We start from the raw sequence: 13,231 nt of genomic DNA, 5'->3' as shown, positions 1-13,231 counted from the left end.
TTCCTTCATTTAATATATGGAATGATTGGTAATGGTACATGTATAAAGAAATATTAAATGAGAAAACGGCTTAAAAACATACGTCGCCATATACGCAGGCTTGGAATATCCATGATTGACTGTGTAACACGTAACATACAGACATTCTCAAGATACTTCGCTCCTTTATAAACAATAGTTTACTTTTTGTCTCACCTGCATAGCAGAGTGAGACTATAGGCGCCGCTTTTCCGACGGCGACGGCGACGGCGGCGTCAACACCAAATCTTAACCTGAGGTTAAGTTTTTGAAATGACAGCATAACTTAGAAAGTATATGGACCTAGTTCATGAAACTTGGCCATAAGGTTAATCAAGTATTACTGAACATCCTGCATGAGTTTCACATCACATGACCAAGGTCAAAGGTCATTTAGGGTCAATGAACTTTGGCCGAATTGGGGGTATCTGTTGAATTACCATCATAACTTTGAAAGTTTATGGATCTGATTCATGAAACTTGGACATAATAGTAATCAAGTATTACTAAACATCCTGTGCAAGTTTCAGGTCATATGATCAAGGTCAAAGGTCATTTAGGGTCAATGAACTTTGGCCAAATTGGGGTATTTGTTGAATTACAGCCATAAATTTGAAAGTGTGTTGGTCTAGTTCATAAAACTTGGACATAATAGTAATCAAGTATCACTGAACATCCTGTGCGAGTTTCAGGTCACATGATCAAGGTCAAAGGTCATGTAAGGTCAAAGAACTTTGGCCACGTTGGGGGTATTTGTTGAATTGCCATCATATCTCTATAAGTGAATTGGTCTAGTTCATAAAACGTGGAAATAAGAGTAACCAAGTATCACTGAACATCTTGTGCGAGTTATAGTAGTTTTCAAAATCAGCACTGCTGCTATATTGAATCGCGTGATGCAGGTGAGACGGCCAGAGGCATTCCACTTGTTAAATTTGTTGTTTTATTTTTTCATTTTTTATTAACAATACCTCCTAACATTAAAATGGTCAATTTTTTCATATCGAATAATATATTTCTTACATTTCAGTAGGTTTCTTCTATACTCTGTGCTTTCATTATGCAATGATTACAGATAATAATAAATGTTTCTTTATCCAATAGATAAATGTGATTTTGAGAATGGTGACTGCAATTATTCCCCTGGTGCTGGGACAGATTTCTTGTGGACTGTGGTACAGGCAAACTCGGGTGACCCTGTGCCCCCGATGGACGTGTCATACAACAGTCCTGCAGGTAAATTGTATTCAGTTTGTCTCGTTTGGTTTACAGATAGAGGTGGGGACCGAAAATGCTAACGAACATTTCGAAAAGGGTAAAATAGATATGAAAATAAGGGTTTATTTTAAATTATTCTGTGTTTTATGATTATGTGGCTGTTATATTATATCACAAAATTTGATTGTTGCATTAACGTGCCAAAAGTTTGCCCGTACGCCAAGTCTGCCAGCCCCCCCCCCCCCCCAAAAAAAAAAAAATAAATAAATAAATAAAAAATGCGCCACTGTTTGGTCATAGAGGAACGCAGGAGCATAGCCTTGATTTGCCCTGTTGGCATAATAATTATTTCAATAAAGGGGCAATTTACCCTGACAAGTTTATTGTAAAAATAGTAGAAAAGGTAATAAACAAATATTGTCGAAGGTTTGAGAAAAATCCATTAGGAATAAGAATTAAAGTTATTAGAATTTCAATCATTTGATTTGTGACATCATATACGAGCCGCTTTCATGCATATCGTATGGTAAAAATCAATGAAATGTCCTCTTAGAGAATCGAAAATGTTTTGGGGTTTTCTGTACCTTTAATATATCAATAGACAAAGCATTTCATACCCGTTCCTAAAGCAAAAAAATGTCATCACAAAACATTAACAGATATAAATGTATGCATTTTATAATACATAATATATGGGGCAGCTGCTCGTTGATGACGTAACAAATTCCAAACTTTAAAATCTAATGACTTTCCTAATGTTTAATTGATTTTCCTCTAACCTTCATCAATATATTTCTTCTGCTATTTCTTCAACAAACCCTTTTTCAGGGTGAACTGCTCATTTAAGTTAGCCTTCATATTTTGAAGAAAAAAATATACACGTATCGGTCAAAGCTACTTTTATATAGACCATGTAGACATTATATGGACATTTGCCGAAAGCAATTTAAGCAGTAATGTTTGTTTATTGACGTGTTGCCATTTTTATGTAATTAGCTTATCGGCGGATTTTTTTCAGGAAAGACAACACCTACTGCAACAAGAACTGTTCTTGATATTGAGTTTTAATACATTATATATATATATATATATATATATATATATATATATATATATATAAATCACAGTCTAGCTGTTATATCTTTTGAGCTATGGCTAAATTGAAACAAAAAGTGTCTTCTACTTGAGGTAACGTACTTCTGTGGGATGATAATGATGATGATTAAGTTGATATTGATAACAAACATTATAATAGGCAATGTTATATTCCTAGAAAGATCACCGTACCTCTGTGGGATTATGATGATGATGATAATGATGATGATGATTAAGTTGATATTGATGAAAAAAACACAAAAAAAATAGGCAATGTTATATTCCTGAAAAGAATGCCCCCTTCGGCTACATATCTCGGTCCGTGTGGTTTCATTAAGGGGGGTACATCCCTCTGAACAATGGTACTCTCGAACTCTGGTCTTGTGGAAATGTATTAAACTATGTCACATTCGGCTAAAAAAAATCTGGAAACCCCTGGCATTTTACCACATTTATAGAACCACGGTTTGTTTCAGTGGCGTTTAGACGGGATGGAGGGCTAGGCAGGGCGCTTGTACCCCCTGCAATCAAATAGAACCCAAGAAAAAAAAAGAAAATTGAAAATAGAAGTGAGACATATAACATCATTTTCTAAAAATCTACGTCAAAATTTATTACACAACTGGATATTTATAATCGAAATGTTGAAATTTTGGCACGATACGCCAAATCTATCCTCCTCAAAATGTTTGGCTCATTACGTCACTGGTGTGTTTCCATTTAAGAATACTGCCGTCCTGGATGAGATGGATGGGTTTATGGATTCCTTGGCGATATCTTCACGTGATCACACGGGACCTAAAATTATTGCGTGAATAAGCCTATTCCATTATGTAGCTCACTTTTCTGTTCTAATCCCTCACCAAACCAGGTCATATGATTTTTGCTGACATGTCATCAGTCCAGTCAAACAGCCAGTTAGGGATAGTTGAGACAGGTTTGCTAGATCCTACAGACAGTAGCGGTAGATGTTTTCAGTTCTGGTACCATCTTGGAACAAGCCGAGTGGTCATTCTAAAGGTAAGAAGGATATGCACTAGGTTGATGAAAGTTGTTTTCAGTAATACCTTGGTCACATTTGCTCTACGGCGGCCGTACGGCGAGTTGAAAACAGCCGTTTTAACATTTGTTGTACCAGCTACATATAGGTGGTTTGAATAAAAAATAATGAAACGGTTGTTTTCGACTCGCCGTACAGCCGCCGTACATGTAGGTCATATGTGTCCGAGGTATAACAGAAGAAATATCACAGCAAGAATGTTTCTGAATCTATGAATAGATTGTGTGTAATTCAAACAATAAAATCGGAAAGAATAATAAAAAATACCACTTCCCCTATTGCATATAAATGATTTGCCTGTTTTGTGAAAAGAGCAAAAATGTTCATTATATTTTGAGAGCTACAAAAACAATTAGCATATGAGAAAACTATAGTAGTAAGATCGTCTTCGAGGAAAGCTCAACGCTCATGGAGGAGGGGGTGGCATTTTTTTCTAAGATTATTTATTTTCCAAGCACTTCCTTTCTTGGTCAGACTTTTCATATGGGAAGAAATTAATATGTGTATTGGTTGGATGGATGCTGTCAACATTCATGTTTTTATCCTTTACAGGTTTATTTGGTTACAGAAGGGGGTCAAAGCACTAAACTTTGGGAAATGGATGAAGTCAGCGATCCCAATGAGTGGCATGTTCAAGAAACAAACATCATTAGTACCAATGAAAGAATGAAGGTATTTAATTCATATTTATGTACAAGACAAAATGTAATGTAGATATCTGCTGACTTTTGGAAGCCCGGTAACAGTGTCGTTTTTTTTTTTTCTTCTAAAAATGTCATGAAGGATTTTACGAGGAATAGATACCAAACAGTTATTCAAATTTAGCATTATGCCAATCTCCAAATTTATTTACCAGAATCTATCAAAGGATAATCAGATTCTAACCCAAAAAAAGGTTTTAGTATGTTTCAATCATGTACACGCATTTTGTAACTTCGTCAGTAGATTAAGTCCGCTCTACCTTCTTCTTTTTAGTTTCCTCCTCCAAGTACAGACCCCTTTCTGGTGTAATACTAGTGAGTTTGGCGGGGACTGGTAGGTTGAATAGACTGTGTCCATCTTTGTTTATATATTTATTCGCCATTCATTTAAAATATTTTAAGAATCTTCATTAGGTATTTTAACTATCATTTCTGCTAGAGATCATGATTAGAGAATAGTAGAAATTCAGATGGCTTCATTTTTGTATTTGTATTTATTTATTTATTTGTGGTGTTTACCGTTTGCATATCGACCAGATATGGCAAGACTTTATCACAGTAATGTCTTGCCACTTTCAATTGCAATAGGTGTCTTTTGAGGCGAGCACGACTGATTATCGGCAGGTCAGTGGAATTGCCGTTGACGATGTTTATTTCAAAGATTATCCATGCCCTCTGGACCGCAGCTGTGATTTCCAGAACAGTTTCTGCACCTGGAAGAATGATCAAGCCGACGAGGAAGACTGGTACAGACTTCATGGAGCGACTCCAGAATGGCCCAGTTCCGGCACTGACGTTGATCATACGTATGGCAGAGATTACGGTGAGTTACTGGATTCTTCCCATGTTACTTAATTGGAATTAATACATAAAATAGTATATTCAAAAGAATGTCACACTACATCTAATTCCTTGTAGATGTGATGTGTAGAACGAAGATTGATACTAAATCGGCATTCAGTTCAAGAAAGACTTAACCAAATACTTCATTTGACTAAGGATCATTACTCAAATCTCACCAAGATCATCACTAATTAATCACTTTTTAATATTTCAACAAACTTCTTAATACAGGATAGTATTGTGACGTCATGTCATTGTTGACACGCAAAAAAATAGTGCACCACTAATGCGTCACGCCAGAGGCTCTTCTTAAATCGGGATAATTGCGTGATAAACTTTTATCTGCCAATTGGATTTCCGAATTATGGCTCAAGTTTGTCTCCTAAACAGGCGTCTTGACTTTTAAGTAGCATCCATAATTATATCACATTAACCATATATTTTGTATGAATTATTCTGTAGAGACGCGGAATACACAATATAATCGATGAGACATCCACACTGGTGTCAAGTTTCATTTTATTTACCCGAGCTCCATCCGTGACGTTGTTCGTCAGGCCACAACCACAAGAAATAAAGACTTAATTATAATTACACGAGTGTGTAATCATTGTAGTTTGAATTATGTGCAATTGTCATTTTTTCATTGAACCTAATTCTTCTTCAGAATTGTAATGGTACAGGAAACGTTAAAATCAATCAATTTCAAAACTCAGAGCTTTGATGTCATATTTGCTCCCGGTGTCTGCAATATGTTGTAAAAGGGGACAAGAGCTACCTACAAAAATTATCATTTAACTTGAGTGAGAAAAATATGTATCACAATACCTTTCAAATTGCGTTCCATATGTTCAATTTGCTTCAATTGGACTTCCAAGGAGCAAAATTATATAGATATTGATTTTCAGTCACAGATACTTATAGTGTGTGCTCCTATTTGACTTTGATCAATATCAAATATAGAGATTTAATTTGTATTTAGATAAGTTACATTTATTTAAATTTAGATTAATATGTACTGATAACCGATGTGGTTATTTTTTTTTTATCCAAGGCATATACATTCATGTGTATCATGGGCAGTATGATCCGAGTCCGATTACTGCCATTTTGAAATCCACTGTCTTCACTGCTGATATATCACGTTGTTTTGGATTCTATTACGTTCTGTTCGGTGATCGTGTTGGGAGCATTGAGGTTCAGGTACTTACCGATATCTCTGCAACACCATGGAGTCTTCAAACACTAGAAGGCAATTTGGTCTCTGGATGGAAGCAGGCTTTGGTAGGTGGATTATTTCCTTTGTAAAATTTACCCTATTTTTATATGTATTCAACTTTCTACCACCACCCCATACCCAAAATGGCACGAACGAATGAAAGACGCATTCTGTGAGGCCTCAAAACGTATTTCTAATTGTACCTGGACTCGGGAATAAAACTGATCCAGATCACAATATTGACATCTCAAAAACTAGTGAGTGACTTTTCAGGACCATCTTTATTTTATGTGTGGTGTTATACTCGTGTAAAAACTGACCTAACACTAACATCAGTAGGTCAACATTGAACTTGAAATCACACATTGAGCAGCTGAGCGGTCTTTGACGAAAATTGGTAAACCGGGACAGCAGCTCTTCCTTAGATTCAGAGCTCACGAAACATTTCAAATATATCGTTTGCCCAAAATCATGGACAAAATTTTAATGTGGATTAAAGGCCACCGCACACCTTACGACTGTTCGCGATCCGATTTTGGAACAAATCGCATTTTGCCTATTTTCTGAAAATGTGAATGGAACAAATCATTTTATTTGAGGTTGAAATCAATTGAAAGAATACTAATATAACCATTTTGAAAGATTGCAAGCTATAGTTTTGAGTAAAGGCCAGATTAGTTTCAAATCGTAGTCAATCGTACGACTGATATGACGTCATTACGACTAGATATTGAATTCGCTTTTATTCTAAGGAGGATGATAGCATAGTCACAGATTTGAACATAGGTATTCGTACGATGATTTAGAACATTACACAGTACGATATTCCAAGTCTCAATATTAGCATCAAATTCTACTACATTTTATTCTGAAATCGAGTCGCCGACCAGTCGTAAGGTGTGCGGTCGCCTTAAGAAATTTTCGTCGCAGCCTTCTTTGCCTTAAGAGGTTTTTTAGAACATCGTTTGCTTAGTGTTGCCAAAACTTCCTAGTGCTTTCCAGCCGAGGGGCTCGCCGGCTGGCGCGAACATCTCCCGGCACCTAAGAGAAGCCAGAACCAAATTGATGAGGAATATAAACTAAGTAAACAGTAACTTGATTTTTGTGTTGTTGTTCGTTTCGTACCATCTTAGGTTCCTATCCTCCAATTCAAAGAAGCCTACTCGTACCAGATCTTATTGGTAGCACACATACCTGGTGGAATGGATGGAGAACAGTGCGTTGATGATATAACACTCGAGGACCGTGATTGCTCTGATCTACTAGGTAAGTCGAGGTACGGCTGGGCAAGACAGGGTAAGACCGGTAAGGACTGGTAAGGACTGGATAAGACTGAATAGCACTACATAAGACTGCACGAGATTGGACACCCAGACTGAATAAGGCTGGGTACGATTGGTTAGGACTGGATAAGACTGAATAGCACTACATAAGACTACACGAGACTGGACACTCAGACTGAGTAAGGCTTGGTACGACTGGTTAGGACTGGATAAGACTGAATAGCACTATATAAGACTGCACGAGACTGGACACTCAGACTGAGTAAGGCTAGGTACGATTAGTTAGGACTGGATGCGACTGAATAGCACTATATAAGACTGCACGAGACTGGACACTCAGACTGAGTAAGGCTTGGTACGACTGGACAAGACTGAATAACACTATATAAGACTGCACAAGACTGGACACTCAGACTGAGTAAGGCTTGGTACGACTGGGAAGAACTGGATAAGACCGAATAGCACTACATAAGACTGCACGAGACTGGACATTTAGACTGAGTAAAGGCTGATGAAGACTGGGTCTTTTCATGAAAATTAAACAAATATGACATAAATTATACTTTAAACAAAAGTAATTATTTCTTTAACCCCCTCTCTATCATTCTCCTTTTGTCTCTTCAGCTCCAGAGAACCAGGGTTGCGATTTTGAAAATGGCTTCTGTTCGTGGGCCCAGGGAGCAAGCAGTGCCAACGGCGGATGGATACGAGCGTCAGGAGAAATGCAAACCGACGAAGGACCAGGATCGGATCATACATTGGGGGACGAAAGGGGTAAGGGAAAGATCGAATGACGGTTTACGCGTCATCGGGTAACCCACGTATTAACCCTTAACGTGCCATGAATACATATCTGTTCATCCACTGGAGTGCCACGAACACAATTTCATGCAATGGTCATACAGCTATTGTTTATGCCTATTGCATTTCGAGGAGTGCATTGCATGCATGAGTGATTCCATTTGTCAGTTCAGCTTATGGTCAAGAGGTTTAACATGATTGTCTCATGAGTAATTCCCTTTTTAATGAATGAAAAAATTAAATATAGACTCTTTGAAAAAATTGGCACTCGCTGATTACAGTGAATGGCACATTAAAAATGCCTTTTCCATCAAAAGTTATAGTTATATATTTATTGTGTTTTATATGGACTAACTTCGCGAGTCGTGATTACGTCTATTAGTTCTGACTGTCGCCTCTGAAATTGGGGGTCGAGGGTTCGAATCCCTAGCCAAGGCGTGTTTTCCTTCAGCAAAAAAAAAATACCCACTCTGCTGCAGTCGACCCAGGTGAGGTGAATGGGTACTTGGGAAGATTATTTGAACGCCCTGAGTGCTGTTGAAAAAAACTGGTAGCTCGAGATATTGAAGTAGGGGGGTAATAGCGGCGCTTTGTGCCATCATGCAAAAAACGCTATTTACATCATTTATATCTAATTATTATTACCACTACTACTCCTTATACTTTACTATAATTTGTATATGACTAGTATTTTTAGTATCATAATTATCAATATTATTATTGTTATCGTTATTATCATCATCAGTATCATTGATGTTGTTGGCATCCTAAACGTTTGTTTAATAATGTAGGATTCTATGTGTACCTGGATAGCTACAATGGTGAGTGGGCGCAGCTGACCTCATCACGAATGCTTCAGGCAAGCCAAGATGACGTTTGTCTTGAGTTTTGGTACCAGAGTTATGGATGGCCAAGTGGAAACAGGCTTACTGTCTATGTACAGACATCGGAAGGGCTTTCGACTTTATGGGAAGAAACAGTACCTATGGGGCCTCACTGGACCCAGGGGCTAGCTAAGCTTCGACAATCTGGAGAGTTTGTGGTAAGAGGCACGATTTTCTTTGTAAAATCTATTCAAAACCATGCCAGGCCCTTCTGTCTATCCCCCTCTTCCCCATGACGTAGGCATGATGTGGTACACGCACGTGTTTGGGGTGTGTAGAACAAGGCGAGGGTGCGTTTGTGCGTGTATGAGAGTTTATGTAACAGTCTGTAAATTGAGATATTTATTTATCTACTTATTTTCGATTATTTTATTTTATTATAGTTTTATTCATGTTTTATTTATAACAAATGATAAAATAAATTGGAGGGCAGTCCTGTTTAGTTAAAAAAAACTGCTTTACAACGAAGCCCACGATCACCTTTATAAACAGAATATAGAACTGATAAAAGATACATGAATACAAATGAAAATTAACATTAAATAAAACAAACGCAATAATCTATGATTATAAACAACAACAAAAAAGAGGAAGGAATACGAGATCAGAGTTCATGTTATAACACATGTTTGGCCAAATGGACAGTATCCTCGTTTTAAAAGAATTGATAGAATTGGTGGATTGAACTAAAATTCGGAGTTTAAAAGGAGCTTGCTTGAAAAGAGGAGGATCGTCTTTTGAATCCAGTTTTAGGGAATGGAATGTAGAGGAGAGAATTTAGTGCATAGCGGATTCAATATTTAAAGGTGCAATGAGTAATTAGCGGTTTTTTATAATTTGGGGCTTTTATATTAATTGATTTGAATACTAATAAACAGTAATGATACTTAAATTAGTCTTTGTTCAACAGATTGCCAATTTAGGGTTTTGCACTGTGATGTGTAATAATAATCCTTATTTAATATTAATCTCGCATATTTATTCTATTTTTTTGGTAGTTTGGATAGATTTTGTTTTGAACAGTTTGTCCATGTAGTGCAACAAATATCAATATGTGGTAAAATTCATGCAAAATATAAGGTTACAGGAGTATTATGGGGTATTAAGTGCTGTATGCGGCGAATACATCCAATTACACGTGTACGGACTATCTTTGTACTTATTGTTTTACAATTATACCTAGACCATGTCAGTTGTGAGTCAAGTAAATGTAAAACCCCTATAAATTTCACTTTATCAACACACTGCACGTAGTTATCGTATAATTTGATCTTGAATTGGTGATTATCTAGCTTTTTGTTTGTGCCAAAACGAATAACCAGTGTTTTTTGCGGATGAATATACATCTTAATAATATCAAACCACTTGCATATTAAATCAAAGTCATTTTGTAAATTCAACTGATTAAATTGTAATCGTAGATTTCTTATGAATCTTTTATAAATGTTAATGTGTAAACAAAAGTTCAAGACGCCCAGAACTTATTTATTTTCTAGAACTAGAGTTTGGAGTGTAAAGGAAGTTAGCATTATACTGATGTGCACATTTTTAAAAAAATAAGAGGTTAACAACGCATGAACGAACGATAATAACGTTACTTCCCTGAATGTACAAGATAACCGATTAGGCGTCTCGTGGACTAGTGGGGGTATTTTGTGGGACCTTTGCGGCAAATCCCTTAAAGTTAGACAAAATACTCCATAAGACAATTAACGAAAAACATCATGAACCGTGCAAATTCATATTAGGTTAGTATTTTCATTCAATGGTAATTATTGTGAAAATGAAAATAATCACTAAAATCTTTAGAGTGGCCACGCTATGAACAAACCCAAAATACTCCATTTGCCCAAAACTATGAAAAACTTTTTTGTTGGTGTAGTTGTTGTTTTTAATTCATAATACTAATTTTTTTCCTTTCGCAACATTTAAAAGATCAGATGTACATGTAGACTGGCATCAAGGTTAATGAGATTGATGTCATTGATGACTTTGGAATTGAATAAATTGATTTATTTCGTAACAATGTTTCTTTTATTCTCTCTCTCTCTTTCTCTTACTAAAATATCCCTCAAAAGGTTATTTTCGAAGGAGTTCATGGCACAGGCTACGACGGGGTACTAGTCCTAGATGACATCGATTTCACAATTGGTGAATGTAAGATACCGAGTAAGTTGAAATTGCCCTGCTAGAAAGAACGTGGTGTGGACAGACTAGTCACACTGTTGGCTCAAATTCAGCAGTGTGACGGTATTTTCACGCTGTTGACACCTCGACAGTGTCATTTCTCAAAGCGTGTTCACATGGTTGACTATTTGAATATGTAATTCACACTGTTGAAATGCTCGGATTGAACAGTGTGATGGTGATTTCACACTGTGTACCACAAGATGACACATACTGTGAGCCAAACTGCAGGACATTTCTTTCCAGTTTGGTGGAAACAAAATGCTATGCCTACTGAAGAATTTTCTTTTTACATGACATTAAGTTAACGTTGGCAACATGGAAATAGAAATTAAATCTGACAACCAAGATAAGAACCGACGACGTCATTGTAATTTTCTTGCGGCATGCAGTGCTGGGGACAAGGGAAGCAATTTGACACGTTGTTGAACGGTGAACAGAGCTAATGTTAAAGGAGAATGAAACTCTTGGAACAAGTTAGCTTTTGTGAAAGCAGAAATATCAAAGAATAAGATCAACAAAGGTTTGAGTAAAATAGGACTAGCAATAGAAGAGTTATGAGCATTTGAATGTCGAGATCACTAATGCTATGGAGATCCTCCCATTGGCAATGCGACCAAGATCTATGATGTCACAGATGAACAACTCTCCCCTTTTGGACACTGAAAATATACCCCAAAACATATCTTTTTGCTCATTCTAATCATATGACAAACGATTCATCAATGATATAATGTTGTGAAACCTCTGTACTTGTCCTCTCGTAAAGAGAACACCTCACCTTGTGATAGACTCTATAAAAGTGAGAATATAAGTGAAATAAGTACTAAAGTAATGAGGGAGTTGTACGTGTGTGACATCACAGATCTTGGTCGCATTGCCAATGGGAAGATCTACATGGCATTAGTGATCTCAATATTCAAATGCTCATAACTTTCTTATTATTCATTGAATCTTCCTCAAACTTTCAACAATATGTTTCTTTGATTTTTCTCTTTGATATGGATTCAGCTGGTTTCAAGGGTTTCATTCTCCTTTAAGGGAATGTCATAGTCTTTGGATATGGGGCATTCTTCTCGGAGAAAAAGGTCCACATTTCCTTTCAACAGTTAAATAGTTTAATTTCAAACAGAAGTTATTACGAAATGTTTATAGCATACAACATTTACCTTGTTATGTTCACGTATTGATTCGTCTTTGGGTAAATAATAATTAACAGGCTATTTCGAACAAGGGGAAAGATACAGACTTATCTTCCAAGTTGTTCGATTTGCATGAAAAAGTACGAATTAACGGTTCAATTTCAAGATCCCTTGCCCAAAATAGAAAAAAAGAAAAGACAAATACGCGTTGGGTCGACTGGATTGTAAATTGAATATCATGAAAAGACGAATATTTACTTTCATGTTATACCTGTCTTTAATCACAGTATCCCTACGTACTGCTGTCATAACTGAGTGTCAGCTTGCTAGCTTCTCGAATATGATAACTTGCCTTTGCATGTTGCTGAAACATTAGTTATCTTGTTATCAAGTTTTCTTGGTCCTTGCATGCAAACGTCAGGGCCCTGTCCGCTAAGGATTATATTCACTGTTGTTACTGAGGGTGCTGTGACAATGGTCAACAACACCCCAGTAACAATTCAATAATTCTCCCTGGCCAGGCCCAAAGCAGACATTATACATCATTCAATAAATAAAGCAGCTTAACATTGTTGCTTGGGGGTTTATGAACAGGGATCACTAACCCCTCCCCCCCCCCCCCCAAAAAAAAAAAAAAAAAAAAAACGGAATAAATAAATAAACGAAATAAGTAAATACACTTAGTATCTCTTTTTTTTGTGTAAGCCACAATCGTCACATTAAAAGTCAATTGACATCACAATATTCCTGTTTCAACAATTATAAGGTTTCTGATACTTC

At 36.6% G+C, this 13,231-nt stretch overlaps 1 protein-coding gene across 1 annotated transcript in view; it reads left to right on the top strand.

Annotated features, from left to right (window-relative positions):
• Positions 1 to 13,231, top strand: part of LOC129263573 (MAM and LDL-receptor class A domain-containing protein 2-like) — a 156,310-nt gene that overhangs the window by 16,961 nt on the left and 126,118 nt on the right. The window contains exons 7-15 of the mRNA XM_064100623.1: positions 1,123 to 1,254; positions 3,203 to 3,351; positions 3,944 to 4,063; positions 4,681 to 4,915; positions 5,990 to 6,219; positions 7,288 to 7,420; positions 8,062 to 8,211; positions 9,030 to 9,280; positions 11,201 to 11,291. Of these exons, the coding sequence (XP_063956693.1) occupies positions 1,123 to 1,254; positions 3,203 to 3,351; positions 3,944 to 4,063; positions 4,681 to 4,915; positions 5,990 to 6,219; positions 7,288 to 7,420; positions 8,062 to 8,211; positions 9,030 to 9,280; positions 11,201 to 11,291 (1,491 nt within the window). The remainder of the gene's footprint in view (positions 1 to 1,122; positions 1,255 to 3,202; positions 3,352 to 3,943; positions 4,064 to 4,680; positions 4,916 to 5,989; positions 6,220 to 7,287; positions 7,421 to 8,061; positions 8,212 to 9,029; positions 9,281 to 11,200; positions 11,292 to 13,231) is intronic.

Source organism: Lytechinus pictus, chromosome 6 (assembly GCF_037042905.1).
Source record: "Lytechinus pictus isolate F3 Inbred chromosome 6, Lp3.0, whole genome shotgun sequence".
Lineage (NCBI taxonomy): Eukaryota > Metazoa > Echinodermata > Echinoidea > Temnopleuroida > Toxopneustidae > Lytechinus > Lytechinus pictus.
Note: the sequence above shows the minus strand (reverse complement) of the source record. Positions and strands in the feature narration are given on the sequence as shown.